Here is a 14,736-nt window from a genome sequence, read left to right on the forward strand (position 1 = left end):
TTTGTGTGTTCATTTCTATTAAATATTGTGCAAAATAAGTCTTAATTTATGCAAACTTTTTTTTTTGTTATCATTAAATTGCATGATAATTTATGTGTAAAATAATTTTTATGTCATTGCCATTCATCAGCAGATAACGATATGCTCTGTAGATAACAGTATCAGCACTGGGCATTAGAAAATGCATATCAGTTGACCTGTTGTATGTTCTTATTGGTCAGGTTTTCTGAACATTTATAATATTTATGAGTAAGTTATTTTCTATTTTTTATTTAATATTTGTTAATACGATATTTTGTTTAAGTTTTAAATGGCCTCTGTCAATTTAATGCATGAATTTACTACATGATATAATGTGGAAAAATGTGCCTGCCTTAAATATAATCTCCTATTTTAAACCAGCAAGGACATGCTCATACAGTAACCTGCATTCTCTAGTCGTTTATTCTTTATTATTCCCCAGTTTGGCTGTAAAAGCTTTTGTCCTCTTTCTAGAAAGATTACCGCATAACACGTCTCATTTTTCCTCACCTCAGAATTATTATTTTCCTTTGCTGTATTGTACCTCTAATCTCTCACCTGCTTTCTCTTCTGTAAGCTGTAGAGCTCTCACTCGACTCTTTTATTTGCGTCTCCCTTCCCTCTCGCTCCACATCCTCCTGCACTTCCATCTCTTGCTCTCTCGTACGGAAGCAGACAACCGTTGGGAAATCAATGGCATTGATTCTTAATTTCTCTTGGAGCCGCGCTACTGTCCCCAGCCTGTGCTCCTCGCTGGACTCAAATAAATTGCTTTCAAAGCAGCAGAATTTCACAATTAGCCAGCTGATGGAACGAAGGGATGCTACAAAGTTAGAAGACGACCTGTGTGTCTAAGGAGCGTTTCCTTTTCGCTATAATTGCTAACGCTTATTTCTGTTCTTTTTCCCTTCCAGCAGTTCTTGACAGTAAAGCAATAGACTCGAATCAACCCATGAACGCTCTGATGCGCTTGAACCAGATCCGGCCGGGGCTGCAGTATAAACTGCTGTCTCAGTCAGGTCCGGTTCACGCCCCCGTCTTCACCATGTCTGTAGACGTCGACGGCACTGTCTACGAAGCCTCTGGCTCCTCAAAGAAGACCGCCAAGCTGCACGTGGCTGTAAAGGTACATCTGGACTTTAGTTTGAGGCGTGTGATTGGAGTGGTGAGCATTACGTAAGGAAATAAAGGATTAATTCACTCAATGTAGTATTTTGTCATCATTTACTCACCCTTGTGTTATTTGAAACCCATATACGGACAAAAAAATGTCTGAGCTGCTCTCTTCCATGCAATGAAAGTGAATGTTGTCTGTAAAGCATCAAAAAGGACAAAAAAAAGCACCATAAATGTAGTCTGTGACCCATGTGGTATTTTATTTATATTATTTCTAGCCTTCTGATACTGTAGCTTTACACACTCGTATGGAAAAGAGCAGCTTGGACATTCTGCCTAATTTCTTCATTTCTGATCTACGGAATTCATATGAGTTTCAAAAAACTGGGTAAGGGTGAGTAAATAATGACAGAGCTTTTATGTTGGGATGAACTATTCCTTTTATCCACAATAAGCCACAGTGCTGATGCAGGCAACGTAAATTCAAGCCTGGGTTGCCTATTTTCCTGATCCCGTTGATTCAATTTTCCCTTCACGTCCTGCGCTCTCATTGAATAAATGTGGCAAAACGGTTTAATAATTAGTGTTAGAGCTAACAATTGTTTTTTATCGATCTGTTGATTTTGTTTTTCGATTTAACTAATTGATTAATCAGATAAAAATGCAAACCTTGTTTTTTTTTCCTGTGTGCATGCACAAAAGGTTTAAAGTCAGAATTAAATGCTGTTTACAACCCAAGTTACATCCATATTATGTATTTTCAGAGTTTCCAGGTGTTAAATTCAGGACTTTTTTTAAAGCTCCAGTTTGCTGTGCTTGTTTGTAGGGCTGTTCAATTAAATATTATTATTATTATTATTATTATTATTGCTCAGTAAAAATATATTAAACAATACATATTTAAGTAAAATAACATAAAATAATAATTATTTTTATTTTACAGTAAACATTTTAAATTACAATATTTATATCTCAATTTCTTACTTTTCAAATGTTAAACCATTGAGCTTTTATTTATATGAGCGACCCAAACTCATGCAGACCTGGAGTTTGTGTGGAGCAACATTTACTGTGAACCGAGCCGCTGAAAACACATGGATCATGAGCTGCTTGTGTGTAAATGAGCACAGCCCTTCATTCTGAAACACAAAACACATATGTTTAATTAATTGAATCACAGCATTTGCGATTTTATAATTGCTCTATGCCATATGCCAGTTTCATTTCGATTAATTGTTCCATTACAATATTCATATACTACACTTTTTCCATTGTGATCAGGCCAACACATACAGACCTAGTTGTTGTGCTAGTGTTAAGCTCTTATTAGATGTATACTCGATCGCATGACCGTAGTTAAATCCATCTGTTAGCGGTATAGATGACCCGTCACTGGATAGAAGGTTACAGCTATGTGTGCTTCTCTTCAGGAAGACCAGTAAAGCTTGTTCCCACACACTCAAACCAGTGATTCCCAGGATGCAAAAAGGGCTCAAATCTATGTAATCCCAGAGTGCTTGTGAACAAAGGCTCTGGAGCGTAAGACCACACTAATCCTCTTTCTGTGAGCGCAGCCATTAACAGTACCAGCAGCCCCAATTTGGGTCAGACTGACAAATGAACCCTGGCGCTCTTATGATATCCTTTACCCTGTGTAAACACACACTTAAAGCATGCATTCACCCTAACTGTGAGATGTGAGCCGTGAATAGCAGTACAAGTGATCAAGTGACAATGTTTTCTTTCTCTATTCATCAATCTTTTGGAGTATTGACTGCTGAAAATTCAGCTCTGCTATCACAGGAAGAAACACATTTTAAAATATATTAAAATAGAAAACAGTTATTTGAAGTTGTAATATTTCATAGTATTAATGTTTTACTGTATGTCTCATAAAAAAAAAAATACTGCCTTGGTGAACATAACATACTATAAGAGCATATGAGAGAAAAAATATAAATAAAAATTAACCGACCCCAAACTTTTGAACCGGTAGTGTATATATAATTAGAGATTTAATTTATCAGTATTCATCAGTATTTTCAGTATATATTATTGGCTGACAACTGATATTGTACTAATATATTGTGCAGTTTATGTATAATATATTTTGTGTATATTTCTATAATATAAGTTATTCAGGATTTTGTTTGGTTAAACATCCAGCTTAATTTGCACAGATCTGTTTTGTGCCTTTTTTTTATACAAGCACAGTCTTTTCGAGGTGATGATTTCTCTCTCAATAATGACCTCAGTATCCAAGAAACTGTCTTCTTTTGATTCTGCCGGCTCATGCTGATGATGAACTGATCTTTCCCAGCATGTCTCATCATTTTGTGATACTTTCATAACAAAACCTCCAAAACGAGAGACTTTAAAGCTTTACTTTTTTGGATCATTGTGTCATTTTCGATAAAAACTTCAAGTAAAATGAGGACTGATGTGGCATAGCCACAGCCTAAACTGAACGTATTGAAGAAAAGGGGCACTAAGAGCTTACAATTTACACACTACTAAATAGTTTAATGGTGCAACACTAAAAATTAGTTGAAATGTAAATCTAAGTATAAACTAAATATTTACGTAAGCCTCCAGCAAGGAGTAATGGCTAGAATAAAATTTAATTGACTGAATTACATCAATAAGCCTTTGTTTTATCTGACAGACTTTAATCCTTTAAACACACATATACTGAAATAGTCCAATAATCTGTTTTATTTACAACAAAATCATTTTTTACAGTGTATAAACGACTAGCTACGTTCTGCCTTGAGAACAAATGGTGCAACCTAATAAAGTACTGAGTTAGTTACAAACTAGTAGTTACAGTACTAAGCCTCTAGTGTGGACTTTATGTTCCAGTTTAAGTTATTAAAGAAGGCTGATGCAACCCTACCCATAGGCGAGTAATAAATGACAACTTACTAAAATATAACTCTCATTATGTCCTGTTGGATCTCCATGCTGGATCTGTTGTGTGACGATGTTTTGTGGACGTGTGGTGTAGGTGCTACAGGCGATGGGTTACCCCACGGGCTTCGACACAGACCTGGACTCCATGAGTGCAGATGAGAAGTCCGACGGGGAGGGCAAGAGCGAATCGTCCACTCACTCAAGCAATAACACATCACACTCAGACAACTCCAACACGTTGGAGGTACAAGCACACAAACTGCAAACTCCACATTTACTCAAGCGTTTATTAAATGTTCTTACTGTTCCAGTCAAGTCACATTTATTTAGAAAGTGCTTTATATAGGCTACAATCCAACTGTTTCAATGCAGCTTCGCAGTACTAAACAAGAAAATAACAGTGTTAATGTTACTAAGTTTTTTGATTCTGAAACACGATTTCAGCTCTAAAGCAGCTCTGCAGAGGACAATAGTATCATTATTCAGCTCAAGTCTGTGTTGATTCAGTTCAATAACATGTTCTGCATCTAGGTGCGAACTCAGGGTCCTATTTTGACGGCCAGCGGGAAGAACCCAGTCATGGAGCTCAATGAGAAACGTCGCGGGCTGAAGTATGAGCTCATCTCAGAGAGCGGAGGGAGTCACGACAAACGCTTCGTCATGGAGGTGGGCCTCAAACACACATGTACCTCTTAATCCCTATTCCGCAATACAATACTGTTTATTTGTGATGTTTGCTAAAACGAGCATTAACGCTATTATTATTATTAGTCATATTTGGAGTGAGGGTTTTGAACAAACCTCTAACCCAGATTTTAATGTTTGTTGTGTAACATGCAGATATGAGTGATGCCTCAGCTTGAGAGGTGTGGCAGATTGAGAATTCTCAATTTTGATTTTATGGTGACTTTAGCAAAACTATAACAAAAAGTCTTGGTATAACAAAAGTCTTAATTATAATTTCAAGAGGTCTTTCTGCAAATTTGGGGACGGAAAACAGGAATCGCAATATGGTTTAATGTGATTATTAAACTTCAAAAGGCTCTAATTTAATTGTGAGTGATGTGAGTTTCAAAGTCAAAAATAGTATGCTGAGTGATTCCTTTTGATCTGCTATTGATGAATTCTGAAAATGATTATGGTGTTAATATTTTAATGTTTTGTAAGTGGCTGTAAGAGTGCTTATCTCTCTTATCTTTTTGAATGAGCCGGGAGCAGTGACGCATAGACATTTCAAAATAAGTGTCCCAGTGTATTTTAGGCTTGTTTATAATTAAGTCTTAAAGTATTATGCATACAGTGTTTTTTTCTGGATATTTTAGTATTTTATTTACGAAATAAACTTTTCTGGTTTACTCAAAGTAAACTCTTGCAGCCTCTCAGGGCCGACCTGTTACAGGAAAGAACATTATAACACATTTAATATATGGATTTTACTAGTATCAGCACAACAATCTTTTTATTGCCTTTCTTTGAAAACATTGTCATCATTTCAGCAAAATTCAATTTCGATCGACCTCTAAAAAGAAAGCACCTTATTATACACATCATCTCACATTTCAGTCATTGATGACTGATGTATGATGTAATTTCCTGTTCAACCCTCCTCATCCTCATGCTCTCGTTGGCAGGTGGAAGTCGACGGGCAGAAGTTTCGCGGCGCAGGGCCCAATAAGAAAGTAGCCAAAGCCAGCGCTGCCCTCGCAGCTCTAGAGAAACTCTTCTCCGGGCCTAATGCTGCTGGAAACAAGAAGAAGAAAATAATCCCTCCGGTAGGTCGTCGGTTGCTTCCATTAGTGATCAATAATGTCCAGATTCGGAGTGTCTCTCCAATAACCGGGGTCAGCGCCTGGTGATTCACGACTGCAGGATTAGATATTCTGTGATAAAGATATCCTGGATGAAACTGGGACCTGCAGACTAACTCATCGTTTTTCTCCAGAAATCAATCTGTGGCAACCTTACACATAAAACACTGTGGCATTACTGTAGATTCTCAGTGCTCATTAAAGCCTGTGTGTGTGTGTGTTGTAGAGTAAAGGGGCATTAGCTGCAGCTGCTGCTGTGTCTGCCGCCGCGGTCCAGGCCGCACGAGGACGAGGAAGACCCACTCTCACGCGAGGAGCTTTCGTCAGCGCTGCGGCCGCACCGGGATACGTCACGCCAGGTGTGTGTTTGATGACAGTCTTTCTATAGTGACTAAAAGCCTGTTTACTTCAAGTTGACTTTTTTGACGCTTGTAAAATTGCATGCAACAATGCATTTCTATAAAAGAAGCCCTAATTTTGGTTATTGTATAACCATCGTTCAAAAGTTTGGAGTCAGTAAGATTTTTTTTTTTTAAATAAAGTAATACTTGTATTCTGCAAAGATGCTTTAAATTGATCAAAAGTGATAGTAAAGACAAATTGTTATGTTACAAAAGATTTCTATTTCAAATAAATGCTGTTCTTTTGAACTTTTATATTCGTCAAAGTATCCTGAAAAAAATCAGTGTATAACGTTTTCCACAAAAATGTTAAGTAGCACAATGTTTCCAATATTGATAATAAGAATTTGAGCACCAAATAAGCATTTTAAGTTGAAATAATATTTCACTGTTACTGTTTTAATTATGTATTTTTTTTTTTTATCAATTCAATTCAGCCTTGGTGAGTGCAAGAGACAAAATACATTTTTACAGACCCCAAACTTTTGAACAGTAAATGGATGAAATTTCTTTGTACTATTTCGGTTAATACACTGAAAACTGAAATCAATTGTTTTAAATGCTATTGACTAGGAATGCGCCCTGAAGCCTAAATCCGAATTAGGAAAGGCACGGAAAATGAGTAACGCATTCTACGGAGCCCCTAAAGGGACATGGTTAGGCTTGCTGCAGTAGTTAGCTTTCACTGATCATGTGAAGAGGGTAAGGAGAATGACTGACAGGACAATGGCGGAATTGTCTTGTATAAGGTGCGGGCAGTGCCACTGCTCCCTATCCACAGAGTATGCGAGATCGCGAAAGTTAAGTGAAAGTAAAAACCGAGCGTGCATTCAAAAGCGATTTCAATACCCAGCATATTGATAGCTATCCCTGATGCCCGCAAATTATATACAATATAATTACACAACTATATAATTGCAAGAGAACGCAAAATCATTGGAATATATTTTTTCCTCCCATCTCGTATTTTTTCCATCACCATGTCCCTTTAGAGGCTCCATTGCATCATTTCATTTCTGAACATAGTATTCGGCTTCAGGTACATCCCTACGATTGACCGATACGATCAAAAATCTTTAATTTCGCTGATATGGAACTGACTACAGAAGTTTTTTTAATTTTTTTATTCTGAATGTAAATTTTTTTATATTTCCTTAAGTTATCTGAACATTTTTAGGAAATTATGAAAATTGTTTTCGAATATATTCAATGGCTTTAATTAATAGCTTCAATAGCTTTAAAAATTATCTGGTCAGTAAGCTTTCTTTTTGATGAGAACACCAACTCGTGTTGTTTTTAACATGGTATTTTGTCACAACATTGTTTGCATCCATTTTTGCTTGTTTATGAGTAGATCAATTTATAGTTTATATAATAGTATTCAGAAAGGCTCTTTCACATGACTCATGTCAGTAAGATTGTGAAGGAGTCTTAACACTTACTTCCCCATCCGTCATGAATACCGTGTTCTCACAGGCTTTGGAGCCCCATACGGGTACAGCGCTGCGGCCGCCACTCCTGCATACGGTACGTACCCCTTCCTTCCCGTCCTCCCTTCCTCCAGTCAGGGTCTAGGGTCCAAATCTGCCCCCACTTACTCCCCCATTCAGCTCTCCAATTGGGCTTTCAAACCCCCACAAAGAATCCCGTAGAGAAACGACTCCCTGGACGATGGAACTGAACCATAACCTTTTGGTTCTTAATTGTGGTTGGAGCAAGACTTGCTGCACCTGGCCTGAGTGTGACTTTGCTCATCTAGTCTGCCTGCTCGACGCTTGGCCCGTTTCTCCTGACTCTGGGCGGCTCTCGAAGCGTCAGCGTAGTGCTACTGTCTACAGCACACAGTTACACCATTCAAAGCAGCCGCTGGGCATGATGGCCTGAGAGGAGGGATCACGCTAAGCACAGTTTGAAGACTAGTACTGCGACTAGCTGGCAAATAAGGGACAGTTCACCCAAATATGAAAATTCTGTCATCATTTATTCACCCTCATATCATTTTCAAATCTGTATTTCCTCACACAATTAAAGTCAGCGGGTTCCAAAAAACAACATTGGAATCCATTGACCTTCATTCAGATGGTTGGAAAAAAGGCTTGAAAAACATAAGGGTGAGTAAATGATGACAGTTTAATTTTTTTGGGGAACTATCCCTTTAAGACACCATTAAATAACACTTTAATAGTTCAACCCTGCACCACCTAAAAGCATGTTCGCACCAAGAATGATTTAACAAGCGTCCACTTTAAATGCTTGCGCTCTTTACAGTCGGGTGGATTCTGATTGGCTGACAATGGGGGGGGGGATCATTCTGAAAGTGATTCCAACAAAATTGTTGTGGACTTCACTGTGAAGTTGTGGACTTCACTGTTTTCATGGAATTAGTACGATTATTAAAACTTTATCATTATAGTTAACATTATAGTTATCATCCTAGGTGTGAACAGCCCTTTTTACTATGTGCTTGAATCACTCCATTAGTAACAAAATCCCTTATTTAATTTCTGTACAGGTCAGGGGGCATGTTTATAATATTAAAAGAGATATTACAAAAATGAAATTCTTATCATTGCTCACCCTCATGCCATCCTCCATCTCTGTGAGTCCATATAATGAAAGGCTGTCGCAGTCTATAATCCATATGACCCCAGTGAAAGAATCAATGAAGCCAAACAATAGGTGTAAGAAAAAAGTTATATTTTAAACTTTCTGTAAATCATTGCGTCTGGTATGAGCGTTCATGAGAGGGACATTGTGTCGTGACTTTAATGCTTTTGAAGTTCTCTTGAGAAGTAACGTGGAAGCACGGAGGCATTTTCTCGTGTGAACTTCACAACTTCACATTGTCCCTCTCATGACCGGAATAAAAATGTACATTTAATGTGTTATATTTTTTTACACACACCAATCATTTGGCTTCAGAAGTCATTGGTTCATCCACCGGGGTTGTATGGATTACGGTCACGATTGCTGTGTGTGGTTTTTCATGCGTCAACCGAGCAGCAGGCGTTATATGGACTCTCAGAAATCTTCTTTGTGTTTATCTGAAGATGGCTTGAGGGTGAGTAAATGGTGAGAGAATTAACATTTTTGAGTGAACTCTCCCTTTAAATTGATCACTTAATTCTTTTAATAATAAATCACATTAAATCAACTTTCTAAATTGGCATCCCCAGTTAATATTCTAGTAAACACAGTATAATCTTCAAACTTGAGTCCACCCGCCTGTACATACTAGACTAGAGAGAGCTCTGACTGATGAGAAAAGTGCGCGTAGTAGTTAAGTGTTCATCAGATGTACACTTCAAAATCTCAGCAGTGTTTCAGCCTCTGTTTTATAGAGTGATTTCGGACATACTGTACCGCTATACAGTAGAGAAGGCACATTCAGAACAGTTAATTTGTATTATGTAGTATATTTATTAATGTTTTAAATTAGCTTTTATTTTAAATTTCTTTTAAGTTTAGTAATTTTGTTTTGTGCTTTTGTCATTTTTATTAGTTTAAAAAATATTTCTATTCAGCTTTATATTGGTTTCAGTTTGTCGTTTTTTTAAAGCAAGTTTAAAAAAAAAAAACATTTAAATATTTGTATTAAATAAGTTTGTGTAAGTTTTTCATTGAATATTTATATATATTTTTTATTTTAGCTTTATTTCTATTAAGAAAAAGGCTTTAATGGTTTTAATTTCAGTTAATAATTTGACTGACTTCCGTTTTATGTTTAATATTCATCACGCGCCATTGTCATAACCGTCTGAAATTGCTGCTGAGTTTTGACACAGTTTTTCGTAGTTTATTCCGTTATACTCCACGCAAACACACCGCTCAGGGACGCCCATTCGCACTGCAACTTCTAAACACACAAATAGAGGAATGCGCGCACAGTAAACAGATTCGTAAGCGCCTCTCCGGTCAGGCCCAGATGAAGATGCTTTGAATGAGCCTTATGTGCAGGGGGGACTAGGTGAGGTGGGCTCAGCGGGAACGAGGGTTTGTGTGTTCATTCCTCGCAGGATGAGGGGGGTGGGTATGGGGTTGCTCCCAGCGGCCTGGTCTCTGCCTGCCACATAAAGACTGTTCCTTTAGGTGGAAGGTGAAACCTGGTATTGTGCTGTAAGAGAACAGTGCGCCCCTCTCTTTGACGTCTCTCCGGTTTGGTGCCTGAGAGCTGTGTGCATGCAGTAATTCTCACCAGTCATCTTACGCTGTCCAACCCTCTTCCTCCTGTTGCTGCTTTGGGATTTCTAAATGGGAACGACTGTGAGACTACGACTACAGTTCTATTCACACACACATGCACTCACACACACACACACGGCACAGAATGAACACTCCACATAAGAGCGCCAGCCAGCAAATCACTCCTGTAACCCTCCATGTGCCCCGACCCACAATTCAAATATATGGTTCAGACACCACTATTACTTTCAATTAGATAGTTCTGTCTAGTTGTTAAAACTAGGGCTGGGTGATATATTGGATATTTATGTACATTATTAAGTATGGACATGAATATCACAATGGCATTGTGCTGTTTTTACATTTCTTCAAGACTATGCTAGTAAACTAACCTGCTTATATGTAATTAATGTCGCAACTTAATGCAATAGTGATAGACAGATATTTTTATTAGTGGCTCGGATTTAAATCTTTCTGAAAAAACGGTTCAACTTGTCTCCGGAAAACAGTTCTCTTAAAATTAATGAACAAAAACAAGTATTATTCCACGAAAATGTTACTGTATTTTATGGTTTGATTTATACACTGTGAATACGATTTAAAAAAATAATTTTAGTGTGTTAATTTCATAAAAACTGTGGAAAACATACCTTGAATATTTTTTGTTAGATTTATACACTGTGAATAAAATAACATTTATTTTAAGTTTGTGAAAAGCTGAAAAAACTAACTAAACTGTCACTGTATATTATTGTTTGTTAGATTTATACATTGTAAATAAAGCAAAATCGAATAGATAATTATTATTCCTTTAATTTAGTGTGTTAATTTAGTGGAAAACATACCATGAATTTTTTTAACTATAATTTCACTGTATTTTACTGTTTGATTTATACAATGCCGAAATTGGTGATGGTTTGGTTAAAATCTTGGGGACTTTAGAAAAATCATACTTTCCAAGCAAATACATAAAGGCTGGAAAATATTGAAATTATTACACCATCATTCAATGTACAGAATATCTGCGACAAGTTGTTGAAATATCAACCAATCAAATGATCTGGAGCTGTTAGATTTTATTTTATCTACATTATATCGCCCAGCCCTACTCAAGAGCCATTTTTCATAAGATGACTGAATATACCATGTGGTTCAGCGGGTCAACTGTATGTGTATATCATATCACATGACATTAGCCAGCAGGTTACATGTGTGTCATCTCCTATCTGAATGAATGCTTGATTTCTGCCCTCTCTCTTCACCTGACCTCACTCTTCTCCTCCCCTCTCTTGGGCTCATATCCCCATGCTAGAATGAGACTGAATTGGCTCTAGCTTCATTTAAAACAAAACACCCTCAGGTCTTTTATTTTATCCTGGACTTATGTGGAGTGCTCTTTTCATTTTCTCTCTAGGTTTGCCCAAGAGAATGCTTCTGTTGCCCGTCATGAAAGTGCCCGCCTACCCCGTCCCCCACTACTCTTTCTTTTAGCTCAGGAGCCTACCTTACACACACACACACACACACACGCACCGTGTAAATGTATGTGAGAAGGGAAGGTCAGAGAGCACATCCCTATCACACACAGGGATAGCTATGAGGGTATATTTGTAAAGAGCTTTTTATTTGACCATTATCACATTTGTCTTCTGGTTTTAAACAAATACAGGTTTTATGTTCTTCAGAAAGAAAACTTGAAGGATTTGTACTGTGAATTGTTACCTCATTCTTGGACATTTTAAATTATATCAGCCTCTTTTGTTGTTATGGTTTTTCTTGTAGAATGGGAATAGGCATGACAGGCTTACTCTATGTACGGATATCAGGAGCTGTGCTTAAGATGTATAGATCTAATTCAAACTACTGCTTACAAATAAACCTTTATCTTCATCATCTGCCAAGCGCTGACTGTTGTATATTTCAGACCTCTTTAGTTACTCGTGTAGCAGTTATATGTTCCTCTATAGCAGTTTTAGCAGCTCTGAATGAACATTTGGTGTAGCTTTCAGATACTTAAAGAAGTTTTAAGGCATGTTCCAGGTTCAATGCGACTTGTGCTTTATGGACAGCATCTTCACATTCTGTTGATGACCACAGAAAAAAGCTTTGATTTGTCCCTCAGTTTGTAAGTGAAAGTTGCTGTAATGCACTTTCTGTGAAAGTCTATTCTGAAGTTTTTGTTTTGTTTTTTTTGTTTTGTTTTGGATTTGATTTATTTGTATGTTTTTTAGATTGGTTTGGTTTTGTTGGACTAAATCGAAGTCTATACAAGTCTATTCTGAAGTTTTGTTTTTGTTTTGTTATGTTTTAGTTTTTTCGTTTTAATTTTTTCGTTTTATTTTTTTTTAGACTAAATCAAAGCATTGACTGTGTTAACATGTATAATGTTAAAGCTATATTTTAATGTTATGTATTTTGATATAAAAATTCCAGTGCTATAGACTTCCATCAAGTACATTGTGCACACGATTTGTTTTTACAAACTGAGGGACGAGTCCGTTCTCTTCTGTGATAATTGACAGCATGTATTGAACCCGGAACATTACTTTTTATTTCATTCTAGCAGCTTGTGTTTCCAGACAGAGCTTGTTTTAAAACGTTGGACGTTTAAGAATATCAGCCTGCAGTTTAGTAGCTTTTTTGGGCAGTTAACACATGTCGAGATGGCCTTTGAACCCTTTCATGCTGACCTGACCCCTTCTGCTGTCCCAATGAATGAATGGTGACCCTGTCTCGAGCTAGTTATGAAGCTGATTATTCCATTCATAGTCATGAAACATTACGTTGCTGTCTCCTCACAGAAGGTTTGGTTGATCAGGCTCTAGATGTCGACTGAACAATTAGTAGTAGAGTTGAACCATACAAAGACACACATTACACACACAGCTCAAACACGGCCCCTCACATGGACACACACCGGAGCCTCCAGTCACAGCCTTACAGCGGAGAATCGAAAGCAGCAACAAGGGATCCATGGAGACATGCTACTGAAATGTCTTTTTGTCCTTTTTTGTTTTGACTTCTTGGTGAGTGTCTTATTGTGTGTGAGATGTTATTTCATACTCCTCCAAAGGCCAGCACAAGCTAATTCACATTGAGGTTCACGTGCGCTCACTTTGCTCGGGGGGTCTTTCCTAACCACTGCTATTTTAGTATGATTGAGATAGTGTTTATTAATATTTTTAATGCTTTTTTTCATGTTCATTTATTTTGTTTTTGCCATTTTTATTTGATTTATTTCAAAATAAAAAGGTTTTTTTTTTTATTGAATTTTATTCATGAACTTTTTACAAAAATGGTTTCAGTTATCTGTAATAACCCTGTTCCTGACCCTTTGAGCGACAGACGATGCCGCACACCTGTAATATAACATTGGCTTCTGCAAAGACGCTAGTCCCTGTTTCCACAAACGTTCTGGATTTAACGTTCATGAAACATTGACTCCTTTGGTTCCTGTTGGATCATGTGGATCAATGCTTGTGCTGGCTTATGGCTGGGTCATGATCATCGCTTACCAAAGAGGAACTCCATCTCCATGGTTAAACGAGTGGTCACTCTATTCCCATTCATTGTAAACGGATCCCTCCCATTCGTCATGGTCATCCTCAAGTGTCCACTCAGAACCAATGGCCCGTCCTCTTTGGTAGTGATAGCAGTCATTGTACTATACTCTCTCCAAAATCACAACAGATCTGATTTGTCAGAGTTATGTACTAACTACATCTGTATGGAAACCTCAGAGGTGCCACATACGTTTCACATTTCCTCTGCCTTGTATCAAAGGAATGAGCTCCAAGTTTTTTTCCGTTTTGTCGGAAAGTTAACCGTGCAGCTTAAGTTGTTGATGTCTTTTTTATTAACCTGAGACGCTCCCAGTGCAATGAAAACCCCACGTACAGCCCGAAAGAGCAGAGACCCTAGTATCCACCCCTGTGGCACACCCTAACCCCGTTTCCCTCCTGCCATCAGAATGCATATATATATATACCGCTGCCTCCTGCCGTGCCGCATCATTAATCGCAGCTCTCTCTGCTCTTGTCCTCACTGTAGGTGGTCTTTTCATTGACAATCCCTTTTACCAGCCGCGGACCATCGCTCCTTTTTTTATTCACTTGGGTCCTCAAGATCTCTTCTCTGACTTCTAGAACCATCAGGTTGTGTGGCTCTAAACTGTCGTACCACTCCAGGCATGACCAGGCTGTCTCCACCGCACAGAGACGGCCCAAACTTCATTCACAAACCCATCCAAACCCAATCTAAGGATCCAAAAATGCACCACTCTTACAAAAGCAATA

General features: G+C 37.8%; 1 protein-coding gene across 6 annotated transcripts in view; it reads left to right on the top strand.

The window, feature by feature from the left end:
* Window positions 1-14,736, top strand: part of strbp (spermatid perinuclear RNA binding protein) — a 96,874-nt gene extending 82,138 nt beyond the window's left edge. For 2 of the 6 annotated variants that reach the window (XM_084104128.1, XM_084104127.1), the window contains exons 13-19: window positions 936-1,147; window positions 4,145-4,294; window positions 4,582-4,716; window positions 5,682-5,822; window positions 6,085-6,217; window positions 7,736-7,786; window positions 14,492-14,735. In XM_084104128.1, coding sequence (XP_083960254.1) covers window positions 936-1,147; window positions 4,145-4,294; window positions 4,582-4,716; window positions 5,682-5,822; window positions 6,085-6,217; window positions 7,736-7,786; window positions 14,492-14,586 — 917 coding nt within the window. In that variant the 3' untranslated portion in view covers window positions 14,587-14,735. Of the gene's footprint in view, window positions 1-935; window positions 1,148-4,144; window positions 4,295-4,581; window positions 4,717-5,681; window positions 5,823-6,084; window positions 6,218-7,735; window positions 7,787-11,855; window positions 12,337-14,491 lie in introns of those variants that run through there. The other 4 variants (XM_084104131.1, XM_084104130.1, XM_084104129.1 and 1 more) reach the window with 3 other exon arrangements.

The sequence above is a fragment of the Abramis brama genome (genome assembly GCF_963993115.1).
Source record: "Abramis brama genome assembly, chromosome: 25".
Taxonomy (NCBI): domain Eukaryota; kingdom Metazoa; phylum Chordata; class Actinopteri; order Cypriniformes; family Leuciscidae; genus Abramis; species Abramis brama.